This window comes from Neovison vison, chromosome 5 (assembly GCF_020171115.1).
Source record: "Neovison vison isolate M4711 chromosome 5, ASM_NN_V1, whole genome shotgun sequence".
Lineage (NCBI taxonomy): Eukaryota > Metazoa > Chordata > Mammalia > Carnivora > Mustelidae > Neogale > Neogale vison.
Genome location: NC_058095.1, coordinates 22,613,032 through 22,630,171, shown reverse-complemented (window position 1 = coordinate 22,630,171; position 17,140 = coordinate 22,613,032). Strand labels below are relative to the sequence as shown.

Genomic DNA, 17,140 nt, shown 5'->3' with positions numbered 1-17,140 from the left:
CACCAATAAAATTAGGTATCTGAGGGGCGCCTGGGCAGCTCAGTGGGTTAAAGCCTCTGCCTGCAGCTCAGGTCATGATCCCAAGATCCTGGGATCAAGCCCCACATCGGGCTCTCTGCTCAGCAGGGAGCCTGCTTCCCTCTCTCTCTCTGCCTGCCTCTCTGCCTACTTGTGGTCTCTGTCAAATAAATAAAATCTTTAAAAAAAAAAGTATTAAAAAAAATTAGGTATCTGAATATGCAAAGTGAGAAGTAGACAGCGGAAGCTATGGTAACCAAACCAGACACTGGTTCCCCATGAGAGGATTTTAGTAACCACCTGGAATTCCTCTATCTCATAATGTCTCTCTAATGACAATATCATTTACAAACCGTATTTCAAAGTAGAATATGGCCACCTGGTAGTATAAAAATGACAACCTCTGAATCCCCAGACTGGAAAAACCGCCATTCTTTTATTTAAGGCATTAAACAAAATAATACAAACAAAAAGCCACATTCTATGTATATAATCCTCAGCCAGAAGATACATATACATTTCTCAAATTTACAGTTACAGAAATCTTTTATATTTTTTTAAGGATTTTTATTTATTCGACAGAGAGAGAGAGAGAGAGAGAGCATGCACACGTACAAGCAGGGGGAGCAGCAAGTAGAGGGAGAAGGAGAAGGGAGCCTGACATGTGGCTCAATCCTGGGATCATGAGCTGAGCTGAAGGCAGATGCTCACCCCATAGAGCTACCCAAGCACTCCTACAGAAATCTTTTGGCAACACAAACTATAACATCCATTATTTCACTTGATTCTTACAACAAAACTATGTGGAAAAGTAAACAGTACTGTGTGCCTCTACTTTTCAGATGAGGAAACTCAGAGAGTCAATAATTTGTTCACATAGGTAGTAAAGTCACATAGGTAGTAAATACCTCAAATATAGGCCTTTTGACAGCAAATTTAGTTCTTTTGCTAGGGCTATATTGATATGATCATTTTAAACACTAATAAATCTACTAAACTGAACTTACTCTGGATCCAAAGTAATATTTGATAGGGAGGAGGAAGCACTTTCATTGAAGTGTAAAATATGTATAAAAAAGTATATGAATTTTAAGTGAAGAGCTCCATGAATATCACAAAGTGAACACATCCATATAACCATCGCCCAGGTCAAATCATAGAAGTAAAGTTTTCCAGGGCACCTGGATGGCTCAGTGGGTTGAGCCTCTACCTTCAGCTCAGGTCATGATCTCAGTGTCCTGGGATCAAGCCCCTCATCGGGCTCTCTGCTCAGTGGGGAGCCTGCTTCCCCCGCCCCCCACCCCACCTGCCTCTCTGCCTACTTGTAATTCTCTCTCTCTCTGTCAAATAAATAAATAAAATCTTAAAAAAAAAAAAAAAAGGAAGTTAAGTTTTCCTACATCAATGGACTACCACTGGACTCATATGGATGAACTTTTAATAGCCAGTCCCTACACGTCTTCCACTTAACTTTCATGTAAGAGCTCCCCATAATGGTAAATGACTCAAGAAGTAGTACTATAGAGGAAAAGTTAGAGTGAACAGGTGAAGCTAATTAAGAATCAACTGCAAACTCTAGGGGTGCCTGGGTGGTCCAGTCAGTTAAGCATCCAACTCTTGCTTTTAGGTTAGATCATGATCTCAGTGAGATAGAGCCCAGCACAGAGCCTGCTTAAGACTATCTTTCCCAGGGCACCTGGGTGGCTCAGTGGGTTAAGCCTCTGCCTTCGGCTCCCGTCATGATCTCAGGGTCTTGGGATCAAGCCCTGCATCAGGCTCCCTGCTCAGCGGGGAGCCTCCTTCCCCCTCTCTCTCTCTGCCTGCCTCTCTGCCTACTTGTGATCTCTGTCAAATAAATAAATAAAATCTTAAAAAAAAAAAACCTCTCTTTCCCTATACCTTTGCCCCTCCACTCTCGCTGTGCTCACAAGCTCTCTAAACTAAATAAATCGTTTTTTCTGTTTTTTTTTTTTAATCCACTCCAAGGCACCTGCGTGGCTCAGTTGGTTAAGCGTCTGCCTTTGGCTTAGGTCATGATCCCAGGGTCCTGGGATCCAGACCCACAATAGGCTCCCTGCTCAGCAGAGAGTTCGCTTCTCTCTCTCCCTCTGTTGCTCCCCCAGCTTATGCAGCTCCCCTCCACCAAATAAATAGAATCTTAAAAAAAAAAAAAAAAAAAAAAAAAAATCAATTGCAAACTCTATTAGTAGTACAGATACAATGAAATTACCATCTCATTAGAATCAAGTGGCTGAGGGCTCCTGAATGGCTCAGTCAGTTAAGCGTCTGACTCTTGATTTCAGCTCAGGTCATGATCTCAGGGTCATAAAATCGAGCCCTACAGGGGTGGGTGAGCCCCACAGGGGTGAGCCTGGGTGGCTCAGTGGGTCAAGCCTCTGCCTTCGGCTCAGGTCATGATCTCAGGGTCCTGGGATGGAGCCCCGCATTGGGATCTCTGCTCAGCAGGGAGCCTGCTTCCCTCTCTCTCTCTGCCTGCCTCTCTGCCTACCTGTGATCTCTCTCTGTGTCAAATAAATGAATAAAGTCTTAAAAAAAAAAAAAAATCGGGCCCCACATCAGACTCCATACGGGGCACAGAGCATGCCTGAGATTCTCTCTTTCCCTCTCTCTCTGAAACTCCCACCCTCGTACCACCCTACCCTCTCACACTATCACACTCACTCTTAAACAAATAGACAAAAACCTGAGGACATATTATAATAACTAATCTGGAAAAAATCTACACAGGGAGCTTAGCTTATTAAATAATTATCTAAGCACGACACTTTATCCACCAGCATAATCCTCACCATGACTTGACGCACAAGCTTAATGGTTTCACTCCAAGGTCTATTTTGGTTAAATTTTGCATGGAGCCGTTCCAAGAGAGAACTCATCTTACTCAGCTTCTCCGACTCTACAATATAAATCAGAAAACAGCATTAGAAATTCTTCTTTCAAGACCCTCCACAATTTTACTTGCAAAAAAACCCCACATACTTCATCCTGGTAACAAACTCAGTGAAAATATTTTTTAATGTCATTTACTTCAAAATATACAAATACTTTAGTTTTAATTACAAGAAGACACAGAAATTGGGGTCTAATCAAATGAACACTACAAAATATAAATGATTTCTATTCAGTCTTTTAGTGAAACCCAAAAAAAAGAACCACTTCTAATTATGTTTCAGGATTAAGACTACGTTTAGTGACAAAATCATTACATGATAATGCATGAAATCCCTTGCATGATATATGTAGAGCATACATCTGAACATGGCCTTACTATAGTTAGTTGGTTTTCAATGTGAAATACAGACTTTCTTAATTTTTTAACATAATTCTAAGAGATTAGTGTATAAGTATTATCAAGAAAACAGGCTGTAGGGGCGCCTGGGTGGCTCAGTCGTTAAGCGTCTGCCTTAGGTTCAGGTCATGATCCCAGGGTCCGGGGATGGAGCCCTGCCATTCGGCTCCCTGCTCAGCGGGAAGCTGCTTCTCCCTCTCCCACGCCCCCGGTTGTATTCCCTCTCTTGCTGTCTGTCAAATAAATAAATAAAATCTAAGAAAGAAAGAGAGACAGAAAGGAAGAATGAGAGAAAGAAAGAGAACAGGCTATATTTGCCATTTTAATTTTTCCAGTTTGAAATCAAACTAGAACTATATGGATACGGAATATGTCAATGACTAAAAGATCAGTTTCCAGCAGAGGTTAGAGAAAGGTAGAAAAGTCCTCAGTTTCCTGGACTGAACAACTCTTGTGCTCTCCAGCCCTCCTAATTTTTATTTCTGAATTATAATTTTCATTACTGAAATTTAGCTGATTTTTTATTTTTTAATTTGTATTATTTTATTGAATTAGTTTTAATTAAAATTTTTACTTTTGAAATACAGTTGATTCTTCCTCTAATTCTTATACTTCTTAGTATAAATGAGAACCTGTTCTAGAGACCACTGGCAATACAAAAACACACAATACCCCTGAGATGGTATCTGTGAGGAGGTGTGCATAAGTTAAAGTGTAAATAACCATCACAGAAAGCAAAAATGAGATACGGTGTTAAAAACAGACACATTACAATTGAAACGCAAAAAAGGAAAAGTTCGGTATCAGTCCTGGGGATGTTACAGAAAAGGTGACTGGAGATGTTGGCATTGAAAGATGAATAGAGGGGCGCCTGGGTGGCTCAGTGGATTAAAGCCTCTGCTTTCTGCTCAGGTCATGGTCCCAGGGTCCTGGGAATAGAGCCCCACATCGGGCTCTCTGCTCAGCGGAGAGCCTGCTTCCCTCTTTCTCTGCCTGTCTATCTGCCTACTTGTGATCTCTATCTGTCAAATAAATAAAATCTTAAAAAAAAAAAAGAAAGAAAGATGAATAGAATATCAGCAATCACAGTCAAGGTAGTGACATTTTCTAAATCAAGATTCAAATTCCTTCCTCCAATGTCCTCATCTTCTGGAAAATCAGTTTGGAGGCTGTTTCAGCCAGCTTACGGTTTGGACACATTGCTGACAATTCCACTTTCAAGACTCACTCACTCAAGCATTATTTTATATGTTGGGGATACAGTAATGGGCAAATTAGACAAAATTTCTGCCTCATCCAGTTTCCATTTTACACTCACCAATCCCGCGCACCCAAGGAGTAAACCTTTCTTCTTCCTCTCCTTTAAAATATACTCCCCACCCCCCTTTTCCTCAAAAAGCCTGATGATAATTACTTTACACGAATGCTCTACCACTTTTTGTGCCAGGGACTACACAATGATGAGTAAGGCAAGCTCCCTGATCTAACAAAGCTGAAAGTGGAGAAGACCGATGGGTAAACAATAATATAGTGATCCTTATTAACAGATCTATATCCAAAATGCTAAGGAAGCATTTAAGAGTGTAGAACTTCAGAGAATCTGGGGCGCCTGGGTGGCTCAGTGGGTTAAGCCGCTGCCTTCGGCTCAGGTCATGATCTCAGGGTCCTGGGATCGAGTCCTACATCGGGTTCTTTGCTCAGCAGGGGGCCTGCTTCCCTTCTTCTCTCTCTGCCTGCCTCTCTGCCTACTTGTGATCTCTCTCTCTCTGTCTCTGTCAAATAAATAAATAAATAAATTTAAAAAAAAAAAAAAAGAACTTCAGAGAATCTAAGTAAGGTTCCACAGAAAAGTTGTTTTTTCAGCAGTTGTGAGTTAGTCCAGCCATTGAAAGGATGAAAAGCAACGCATTTTACAAATATACAGTGTGATACAAGATCTGAACATTGTGACATTCTGTGAAACTAGTGGGTTTTAAAATCACGAGATCCTAATCATTTCACTCATACCAAAACATCCTCCAATACTTGACACCTACGAGGTGTAAGCAAGTTTTAGATTCACTAGCCTGGTCTTCCATCAACTTTAGGCTAAAAATTTCCTGAGGCCCAACTGATTGTCCCTAGCTAAGCAGGAAACCTTCACAGAACTTGAGAGCCCCCATCACACCAAAGTCAGAGCCCTCGATCACCAAAGAAGGCACAGTCAGAAGCTATCCCGCCTCCTGGACTCCACGACCTCGGGAGCGTTGCCCTCGCGGAAGCATCGGCTCCCCCAGCTCTTCTCACAGATTGGCTTCCCCAAGCTGTGTCCCGCCCCCTGATTTCCCCCTCAAGTCACTCACCCTCGGTTTCCCCCTGAGCCTTCATCCTGACGGTGGGGAGGTACTGAGTCCTACACAAGAGGATAAGCCCTTCCCCACCACTAACGAGGGAACCAAGTTGGTTCGGGATCCCGGGACGCAGGGCACAAGCCGTCCCCACTCTTCCCGGGAAGGCTCAGTCTGAAGTCCCCGGCGGCAAGAAGAGAAGGGTGCTCCCGGCCGCCGCCATCTTCCCAACGGAACTTCCCAAATATCGCGAGATTAACCGTGATCCTGCGAGACATAGGAAAAAGGCTGGGCACCAAAATCTCGCGAAAAATAGTGAATGCGGTGCTTCTCGCGAGATTTTTCCGATCACGCCTTTCCTTAGCTCTCGGTTGTTTCAAGACCTTGTAATTAGATATGGTACTTGATGTCCGTAGGCGCTTTACTCTTCTTCGGAGTGGCAGAGTTTGTAAATTAAAATCCCGGCATCTCTTTACTGAAGGACTAGTTATTGGTATCAGATATGTTTTATTAAAGATAATACGCTTTCTTGAGATACTAGATGGAAAAACTAAAATGATATTGGCTCTTTGTAACCCGACGTTCCAAACCAGCCCAATTCACTTAATTCCCATTTCCTAATTTTTTTCTCAAATTTCAGAAATACTTCTCACACAATGCCAATTTTTTTTTTTTAAATTTGGGAGATTTGGTATTAGGATTACTTTTGGATTAAGGTAAACTTGTAGCAGTTAGGGGCATCAGATGGTTTTAATTATATACCAAGGTGTATCACAATTGGTAGTGTCCCTATTTTGTAATCACAGTAAAAAAAAATCAGTTTAGTTTGTACTTCACAGTACGATTTTCCGTAAATCCACACAAGGAGAAATCTGGAGTAATACTGAGAAGTTTGTCGTCCCTGCAACTGAAGAAGCTGGCTAAGATACAAAGTTAGTATTCGATGAAAGATCTTAACATAGTCAAGTCTTGTTCGGTTTTGTTTTAATGTTCTTTTTCCAAACGTCTTTGAAAATAGCTGCGATGAAGTTGGATTTTACCTAGTTCCCTGCAGTGATATTAAGTGGTGGATCTCTACTGACTTTTCAGTCTCAGACTTGCCACATTTCAAAAATGTTATTCAAATATCTTCCAAAAATATTTCAGCAGATAACTACAGATCAAGCACAAGTGCTGAGCAAGCACAGCACTGTAAATGTAATAGCAAATCTTTTAAGTGTCTGGGAACATGTTTACTACCACAGAGGTATCTATAACCATGCTCCTTGAAAGTAGGATTTGAAAATTTTATTTCTTACCTTTTCCTCTTTATCCTCATTCCCATTAGTCACCATGTAGTGGGGTTCTTAGGGCAGGATTTGACCATTTCTGAATCCCCACTGCCTACCTACAACTGTACTTGGACCCAGTAGACAAATATTTTACTGGGCCTACAAAACCTTGCTAGACCCACCTCCTCTTCCCTTGTCAGTCCCCAGCCATGCTAGCCTCTTTTCTCATGCAGAAAATTCCTGCACTCTGGGCACCTGGGTGGCTCAGTTGGTTCAGCATCTGCCTTGGCCCAGGTCATGATCTCAGAATCCTTAGGTCAAGCTCTGCATTGGGCTCCCTGCTCAGTGGGGTGACTGTTTCTCCCTCTCCTTCTGCTCCTGCCCCTACTTGTGCTCTCTTGCTTTCTCTCTCTGTCAAATAAATAAAATCTTTAAAGAAAGAAAAGAAAATCCCTGCACTATTTTCTCTCCCAGTGTGCTTGAACGGGACTTTTTTTTTTTCTTTTTTAAGATTTTATTTATTTATTTGACAGACAGAGATCACAAGTAGGCAGAGAGACAGGCAGAGAGAGAGGAGAAAGCAGGCTCCCTGCTGAGCAGGAAGCCCGACGTGAGGCTCAATCCTAGCTCAATCCTAGGACGCTGGGATCATGACCTGAGCTGAAAGCAGCGGCCTTAACCCACTGAGCCACCCAGGTGCCCCTTGAACAGGACTTTTTTTTTTTTTTTTTTTTTTTAAAATACCCAGTTCATGAGACCAGTGGACTTCTAATGGCAGGTCTATTCCTTTCTTTCTTTCTTTTTTTTTTTTTTTTTAAAGATTTTATTTATTGATTTGACAGAGAGAGATCACAAGTAGGCAGAGAGGCAGGCAGAGAGAGAGAGGAGGAAGCAGGCTCCCTGCAGAGCAGAGAGCCCGATGCGGGACTCGATCCCAGGACCCTGAGATCATGACCTGAGCCGAAGGCAGCGGCCCAACCCACTGAGCCACCCAGGCGCCCTTGAACAGGACTTTTTAAGTGCTATAAGAAACTTACCTCCAACTGACCCCTTAATGTCACTAAGGTCTTCTTATTCAGATGTCAATTTAATTGTCTTCCTCTAGACTAGAGAAGCCTTCTCTAGCCCCTGACTTATCAAGTCCTCTGTTACATTAGTTCAAGCCTCTCTCTCTTTTTTTTTAAGATGGTATTTATTTATATGAGAGAGAGAATATATGTGCCTGCGTGTGCAAGGTCGGGGGAGAGGCAGAGGGAGAAAGAAAGAATCTCCAGCAGACCCCAAACTGAGCGCAGAGCCGAATGTAGGGCTGGATCTCACAACCCCGAGATCACGACCTGAGCCTAAATCAAGACTCCAACGCTTAATTGACTGAACCACCCAGGTGCCCCTCAATCTTCTCTTTAATAGCACTTTCGCCATTTAAATGTATTAAGTACATGATGGTTCAATGCCTAGCTTCCCTGTTAGAGTGCTACCTCCAGGGGTGCCTGGGTGGCTCAGTGGGTTAAGCCTCTGCCTTTGGCTCAGGTCACGATCTCAGAGTCCTGGGATCATGTCCCGCATTGGGCTCCCTACTGAGCAGGGAGCCTGCTTCCCCCCTCTCTCTGCCTTTCTCTCTGCCTACTTGTGATCTCTCTCTCTCTGTCAAATAAATAAATAAATCTTAAAAAAAAAAAAAAGATTGCTACCTCCAGGAAGGTTTAACCTGGTCCACTTCTTAGACTACTGTCTAATAACATTGCCTAGCCCAGCTCCTGATACATGTCAGAGAGTGCATATTGTTGGGATAAACTGATAGGGTTGCTGGATAAAATACAGAACACTTGGTTAAATATGAATTTCAGATAATCAATAAATACTCTTAATATAAAAATGTGTTCCAGGGACACTTGAGTGGCTCAGTCAGTTTAGCATCCATCTTCAGCTCAGATCATGATCCTGGGGTTCTGGGATTGAGCCCCACATTGGGCTGTCTGCTTCTCCCTCTGCCTCTGCCCCTCATCCAGCTTGTGCGTACTAGCTCTCCATCTCTCTTGCTTGCTACCTCTCAAATAAATGAATAAAATATTTTTTAAAAAGTGTGTTCCAAATATTATATAATGTAAATCTAGCAACCTTAAAATTGAGGTACAGAGAGCATTTTATCCAAGTGAGAATATTCAAAGATAATTCATATTTATTTTTTAAAAGATTTTATTTATTTCTTTGAAAGAGAAAGATAGCAAGAGAGAGGACACAAGCAGGGAGAGTGGGAGAGGGAGAAGCAGGCTTCCTGCTGAGCAGGGAGCCTGATGCGGGATCACAGGACCCTGGGATCATAATCTGAGCCGAAGACAGACGCTTAAGGACTGAGACACCCAGCACCCTATATTTATTTTTTCAATATTTATTTATTTATTTAAGAGAAAGAGAACAAGAACACACAAATGGTGGGGGGTAGCAGAGGAAGAGGAATAGAGGGAATCCTCTCAAGCCAACTTTCCACTGAGTGTAGAACCCATCTCACGGCCCAGTCCCAGGACCCTGGGTTCATGACCTGAGCTGAAACCAAGAGCCAGATCCTCAACCGACTGAGCCACCCAGGCACCCCTGAAAGATAATTCATATTTAAAATGCTGACAAGCGAGCATCTGGGTGGCTCAGTGGGTTAAAGCCTCTGCCTTCGGCTCAGGTCATGAGCTCAGGTCTTGGGACCGAGCTGGGTAAAATAAATAAATAAATAAATAAAATTTATTTATTTGTCAAATAAATAAATAAAATCTTTTGTTTGTCAAATAAATAAATAAAATCTTCAAATCAAATCAAATGCTGACAAGCATCGATGGAATCCTAATACTTATGTATTAGGTAGGAACTGGTAATACAAACACAGCCCCAAACTTAGATGGACTCACTTGATTTAGAATTCTGAAAATATGATTGGTTACAATAATCAATACCCCCAAATTTTTGTTAATTTATTGTTGTGCCCAAAATATCAATATTAGATATACAGCTACATTTCCTCATGGAAACTGTACACAATAATGTCTATACGAAGTGTAGCTAGGTAATCTTATTTATTTTTTTTTCCAATTAGCTAGGTAATTTTAAAGCTTCTAAGCTTCTAAGCTTGAAAATAAAGTAAACTTTACCAAAATTTGATTACAGAACAGAATAAGAGATTTCTCATCTGAAAATGCGGATAAAATGACATTATTGAATAATTTGTACTCCAAAAGTAAAGAAAGGAGAGACATGTCATTAAACAAGAAAATCATTCAAGGTGCACATAGGAGCAGTCTTTGTATATGGCAAAAAGGGGACATTAGGGGCTCCTGGGTGGCTCAGTGGGTTAAAGCCTCTGCCTTCGGCTCAGGTCCTGGGATCGAGCCCTGCATCGGGCTCTCTGCTCAGTGGAGAGCCTGCTTCCACCTCTCTCTCTCTGCCTGCCTCTCAGCCTACTGTGATCTCTGTCTATCAAATAAATAAATAAAATCTTTAAAAAAAACAGTAGTTGAAACTTTCTTAATTATTGGTTAATAATTTAGATGAATTTTATTCAAGATTTCATTTGACACATTACCATTAATTCCTTCTGCTGTTCCCATTTTTCCATTTTACCATGGGTGGGTGTATCCTGGGTCAAAAACTTAATCTCATTTAGAATACATAAAAAATCAGAGTGATTTTGCTGAACTCATGGCAGTGTTTGATAAGGTGGCTCAGTCATTTCATCTAGTTGGTTGCTAAGTCATCCCATTGGCCATCATGTCAGACACTGGTGGGGACTTTTATATCCAGGCTCTCTTGCAGCAATGCATGGTTCCAGTACTTATGTCTATACCTGTGTTCCAGTACTTATGTCAATCCTTTTTTTCTTGATGGCATTAAACTTCCTCCCATGGTTAATTAAAAATATTACCTTTTTCGTTTTTAGCAAATGTTTATGGACTCAAACATCTAGGTAAAAAATTTTCTTTTTGGTACCCATGTGACCAAAAGCAACAAGAAAATCTTCTTTCCTTTTTTTTAACTGTCAGCACTTGTTTCCTTTTTTTTTTTTTTTTAAGTTTTATTTATTTTACAAAGGGAGACAACACAAGCAGGAGGAATGGAAGAGGGAGAAGCAGGTTTCCCACCTAGCGGGGAGCCCAATGTGGGGATCCATCCCAGGACAGGGAGATAATGACCTGAGTGAAAGGCAGACCGTTAGCAACTGAGCCACTCAGGCTCCCCAACAAGAACATTTTCCAGGAGTGATTCTGAGAGTGGATTCTTCTGCCTATATTCAGGGTAATTTCTGGGCCCTAATTTACTGGCTAATCTTCCCATTAAAAAAAAAAAAGTTATTTATTTATTTATCAGAGAGAGAGAGAGGTCGCACAAGCAGGGGGAACAGTAGGCAGAAGGAGAAGCAGGTTCCTTGTCAAGCAAGGAGCCAGATGTAGGGATAAATCCCAGGACCCTGGGATCATGACCTGAGCCTAAGGTAGACACTAACTGACTGAGCCACCCATGTGACCCTAGTCTTCCCACTTTTGTTATACATATCCCATTTAATCTTCGTGATCCTATTCAAATGCCCTAAACTTATAAAACTTTTTCTTAACATTTTCATCCTCCTTTAGAACCTTTGCAGTGCTCTGAATCATTCTTATGACATTAATCATCTTATATCTTGTGGTATGAATATTTTCTCTATATCTTGCTTGATGACGTTAGAGAAAGGACACTATTTCACAGAGGAGGGCCGTAAAGTCTCATAGATAAATTTGATGAATAAATGAATGAAGAATTTTGGATAAGTCATTTGAGTCTTTGGTGCCTTAGTTTCCTCACATATACAATCCTATTCAGATGACTTTGGAGATGGAATGAGATAATGTGTGCAAAGTTCTGAAAAGTAAAATATGAAGGGCGGGATATTATTTTTTCTTGCTCATGAATACTGTGTTCTACTTGTTCGTAATTATATTCTTCTGTGTGAAGAGAAAAGGCTAAATGATTCCAGAAAAGCTACAGACGATCCGAAGAGGTGATGAGTTTTCAAGATTTTAAACAGTGGAGAGAGCAAGTGCCACACTATTTAAGAGCTTGTGCTTTCGTGTTAGACGTGAATTTGAATCTCGTTTTTGGCACTTGCTGGACTAGCTTTGTTATCTTAAGTTATTTAACTTCTGTGACTCCGAGTTTCCTTATATGTAAAACAGGGAAGAGGATATCGCGTTTGGCAGGGTAGTATGAGAATTAGAGATGAGGCGCATAGTATACGCTATGGAAGGAGGCATTGTTAATACTTAAGGACTTGGGTTGAAGTGTCTCCACACTCGCCCTTTGTCCCGTTTACAATATTTTCATACTGGTAGTTAAAAGAGTTGTCATAAAGCATGCAAAATTAGTTTTGTGCCGGAGCCTGGGAGTTTTTGTTCATGAGTTACCAATAAAGTTTTGAATAAACAAAAAATTCTACCGCCGTTTCAATAAAGCTTTGCTCCAACAGAGACCGGGGAGCTTATCGCGAGAATCTGGCGGAACGCGTTTCTTGTTCAAGACCTACTCTCGCGTTGTTTGAACTAGCCGTGGCGAGAGGTGAAAGGGAAGCACGAAATACCGCGAGAGTCTTCAGGATTCTCGCGGTATTTCCTGGGTTTGCCCCCTCCCCCCCCTCCTCTAAGTGCCGTTTCGGTTTAACCTAGTGTGTGACTGAGTCTGTGTGAGGGAGCGAGTGAGTGTGTGAGGCATTAAGGTGAGGCGGAGGCAAGAAGAGGGGCTCTCTCAGGAGCGAGGGACAAAGGGGGCGTGAGGCACCTAGGCCGCGGGACCCCAGCGACAGGAAGCCGCCCCGAGCCGGGCTACCGGGTAGGGGAAGGGCCCGCGCAGTCTTCACAGGGCCCCAGAGCCGGAGTCGGCCCCACAGCCCCAGGCCGTCGGCTTCCTACTTCCTCGACCTCCCCGGCGCCCGGGCCTGAGGACTGGCTCGGCGGGGGGAGGAGGGGAAACAGACTTGAGCAGCTACCCGTTGTCTCGCAACTCCACTGCTGAGGAACTCTCATCTCTTTTCTGGCTCCTTCACCCCCTACCTCATGTAGGAGGGTGCTGAGGCGTCGGGAGGGAGGAGGAGCCTGGGCTACCGTCCCTTCCCTCCCCACCCCGTTCTAGGGGCGCTTTGGTAGGCGTGGGGTTGGGGGGGAGGGTGGGGGTTACTTTTTGGAGTGCTGGGGAACTTTTTCCCCTTTTTGAGGCTAGGGGAAAGGGAATGCCCAATCCAGAGAGACATGGGGGCAAGAAGGACGGGAGTGGAGGAGCTTCTGGAACTTTGCAGCCGTCATCGGGAGGTGGCAGCTCCAACAGCAGAGAGCGTCACCGCTTGGTGTCGAAGCACAAGCGGCATAAATCCAAGCACTCCAAAGACATGGGGTTAGTGACCCCCGAAGCAGCACCTTTGGGTACAATTATCAAGCCTTTGGTGGAGTATGATGACATCAGCTCTGATTCAGATACCTTCTCTGATGACATGGCCTTCAAACTGGACAGGAGGGAGAATGATGAACGTCGTGGAACTGATCGGAGTGACCGCCTGCACAAACATCGTCACCACCAGCACAGACGTTCCCGGGACTTACTAAAAACTAAACAAACAGAAAAAGAAAAAAACCAGGAAGTCTCCAGCAAATCGGGATCGATGAAGGACCGGGTATCAGGAAGTTCAAAGCGTTCAAATGAAGAGAATGAGGACTATGGGAAGGCACAGATATCCAAAAGCAGCAGCAGCAAAGAATCCAGGTCATCCAAACTCCATAAAGAGAAGACCCGGAAAGAACGTGAGTTGAAGTCTGGGCACAAAGACCGGAGTAAAAGTCATCGGAAAAGGGAAACACCCAAAAGCTACAAAACCGTGGACAGCCCCAAACGGAGATCCAGGAGTCCTCATAGGAAATGGTCTGACAGCCCCAAGCAAGATGATAGCCCGTCAGGAGCTTCTTATGGCCAAGATTATGACCTTAGTCCCCCAAGATCTCACACCTCTAGTAATTACGACTCCTACAAGAAGAGTCCTGGAAGTACCTCAAGAAGGCAGTCAATTAGCCCTCCATACAAGGAGCCTTCGGCCTACCAATCCAGCACCCGGTCACCCAGTCCTTACAGTAGACGACAAAGGTCTGTGAGTCCCTATAGTCGGAGACGTTCTTCCAGCTATGAAAGGAGTGGCTCTTACAGTGGGAGATCACCCAGTCCCTATGGTCGCAGACGGTCCAGCAGCCCTTTCATGAGCAAACGGTCTTTGAGTCGGAGTCCGCTTCCCAGGTGAGCTCTTTGCCTATAGCCCTTTCTTACTTAGAAATATATATAGCCCTTTCTTACTCTTACTAGGCTGGGTCATCAGGAACTGGCAGTCTTGTTAATGTTTTGTTGAAGCCCCCAGTCTTCCTCATGGACTGGAACACCTTGCTATTGGTTAGTTATTCAAGTAGGTGAATCTGGTCTTCTCTTAACACAGAATTTGAGAAGTGGAGAGTTCGCATACCTAAAACTGCTAAAGGTAGGTACTTCCAGTGGTGGGATCTTCAGTTGTAAGCTCCTGTGAGAAAAATAAAGCTCCAGCTTACTTATTAAGCAATTTCTGTTGCATTATCTTAACTGTTTTAAAATCACCTTGGTATTCGTGCTTTAGACCTCACTGGACCTGACTGGAAATGTAAGAAATTGTAAATTTTCATTTGCATTATCTTGAAGCTGTTTGCCTAGGTCGTCTATCATTTGTGCGTGTGCTATCCACGCACAAAGTCTTCAAAGCTGTAAGTTTATTTTGTAATTGACAATGTTTTGATAACTCTTGTCTTTTAACTGATGTTTCTAGTGGAAATTCAGCTGTTTAGTCCTTTTTCCTTTTGTTGATATATAGCGTAGCAAAAATTGGTTCTAAGGAGAATTCGATTTTTTTTAACAGCATCACCATTTACCTACCCTGTGACCACTGGCAATTTTCAAAATCTTTCTCTAAAATGATAATAGTGCCTTTACCATATTTTAGCAAAAAAAGGCAGGTTAGTTTGAAATTTAATCGTTAAGATTAATTACTACTAAAAACTGTTCTTATTCTTAGATGATGAGATGTGTTTCTTTGTGGACTCACCTTTGTCCACAAAAGAAGATGGGTTTTAGAGTTATACCTGAGTGGAATCCTGATCTTGATTTGTGAACTTTGGCAATAATTTAATTTCTCCCTGCAAATGTTTCTTCATATGTAAAGTGGGAATAATAACTGCCTACTTTGAGAGTAATTGTGAGAATTAAATTAGCTAGTAAATAAGAGGTGTATAGCACAGTTCCTGGTTACCTGGTGCAAGTCAGTAAATTCTGTCTTATGAGTGAGGAAATGTTGAATACTAGGGGAGAGATTATGCTAATTAGTAAAAATCCATGCATGTCTTTACATGTCAGTATGAGTAATTTTTGCAGACTTAAAGTGATAATTATTCATAAATTAGTTTGAATTAATCATACTGCAGAGTTCTTAGCTGTGAGGGTCTAAAAGTTCCTTAGTCCTTCCCCTCACCCCTAAACCTCCCATTTTATCACAATTTTTCAAACAGAAAAGTTGAAAGAATTACGGTGAGAATCCATATATGTACTACCTAGATTCTACAATTAATATGTGCTATATATTTTATCATATCCATCCATCTCTCCATTAATCCATCTTTTGTTCTGATTCATCATAAATTGCAAACATCAGTATATTTCACTGTAAGCATTTTAGTGTGTTGTGTATAACATTGGCTGGAGTTGACTTTGAAGGGGTAAGAGTAAAATTTATATACAGTGAAATGGATGTTTTAAGTGTTTTAATTTGTAAAGTGCTTAGTCGTTTAAGGGAACATAAATATTCTCAGAATACTTGTTTTCTTGAGGGAGTAGTTTCATTAAGGCTGTTTGGAGAATTTTTATTGTCATGAGTTTTGGGAATATGGAAGTGCACTTGAGACTAGAACACTAGAATGACTTTCAGAAAGAACTTGCTTTGCAGTGATTCCTTGTGGATTCATATCGCAAGTTCTCTCTTCCTCTACTCAGTTAATTGGAACTAGTGCAGTAATGGTAAAAAATAAATCAGGAAAGAATTGGAGACACAGTATGATAGCATAGGACACAATATGTAAACATAATTTTAGAGTCAACTCGCATATTTTTAGTTGGGTTTTAGAGAGCATTATATGTTTGTATGTGTGCACTTCAGATTTTTTCTCATTCGCTGGACTTCCAGACAGTAAATACAAAAATTTCTTAGAGTGGAGCATACAGATCCCTTCTGTGGTATCTCTGTTTTTTTCCTTGGGAGACACAGTCGAAATTAAACAAGCAATATCGTTTAAAAGACTGAAAATGGGGGCGCCTGGGTGGCTCAGTGGGTTAAGCCGCTGCCTTCAGCTCAGGTCATGATCTCAGGGTCCTGGGATCGAGCCCCGCATCAGGCTCTCTGCTCAGCAGGGAGCCTGCTTCCCTCTCTCTCTGCCTGCCTCTCCATCTACTTGTGATTTCTCTCTGTAAAATAAATAAATAAAATCTTAAAAAAAAAAAAAAGACTGAAAATGCCTTGCCAGAAATTCAATGTCTTGACATCCTCCAAATTAATAGTGATTAATGGTAACAATTTCTTTTCAGATGGGTAGAATCTAACTGAATTCGGGGGAATAGACACTTGTTTTTGAGAACAGTTTTTATTATTGCCTGCATTTACCTGTTGGTTGTTTCTTCTCACCACCTTGCCTCCCACGTTGTTTTTTTTTGCTTGAAGAGTGGATCTTGCTGTCAGTAGAGCATTTGTATCACTAAAAATGCCATAAGTATATGGCCATCAAATGTTCTATTAACAATAGCTTCTGTTCAGAAATTGAAGGGTGTGTAGCAGAGTTCCTTAGGAAGATTTAGTAATGCTGAATGATTAAAGAAACTAGTATTTAGAGCATGTGGTTCTGACGTTACTCAGTGTTTGGGACTTCAGAAGTTTATCTTATTCTGGGATAGCAGAGGTGGTAGTTTTATCCCAGCTCCAATTCAGTGAGAGAAAACCTCTGGTTTCATCCAGTTATTTACAAGAGATGTATTAGTTTGATAAATCCACTTAACCTTTTTCAGCATTGTATATTCTCATGTTCATATATATATCTAATTATTGCTGTTTTGAGTTATTGCTGTTTTGAGTATTTCTATTCCAATAATGACCTGTA

General features: G+C 41.8%; 2 protein-coding genes across 9 annotated transcripts in view; one reads left to right on the top strand and one right to left on the bottom strand.

Moving 5' to 3' along the window:
- The window catches only part of MED1 (mediator complex subunit 1), a 30,166-nt gene extending 24,280 nt beyond the window's left edge, over nt 1-5,886 (bottom strand). Inside the window, exons 1-2 of the mRNA XM_044248090.1 lie at nt 5,671-5,886; nt 2,829-2,935 (exon numbers count right to left, since the gene is read on the bottom strand). Coding sequence (XP_044104025.1) covers nt 2,829-2,935; nt 5,671-5,695 — 132 coding nt within the window. The 5' untranslated portion in view covers nt 5,696-5,886. The remainder of the gene's footprint in view (nt 1-2,828; nt 2,936-5,670) is intronic.
- A 6,721-nt stretch (nt 5,887-12,607) lies between these two features.
- CDK12 (cyclin dependent kinase 12) overlaps nt 12,608-17,140 on the top strand; it is an 86,850-nt gene continuing 82,317 nt past the window's right edge. For 7 of the 8 annotated variants that reach the window (XM_044248084.1, XM_044248086.1, XM_044248083.1 and 4 more), the window contains exon 1: nt 12,608-14,216. In XM_044248084.1, coding sequence (XP_044104019.1) covers nt 13,168-14,216 — 1,049 coding nt within the window. In that variant the 5' untranslated portion in view covers nt 12,608-13,167. The remainder of the gene's footprint in view (nt 14,217-17,140) is intronic. The other variant, XM_044248089.1, reaches the window with a different exon arrangement.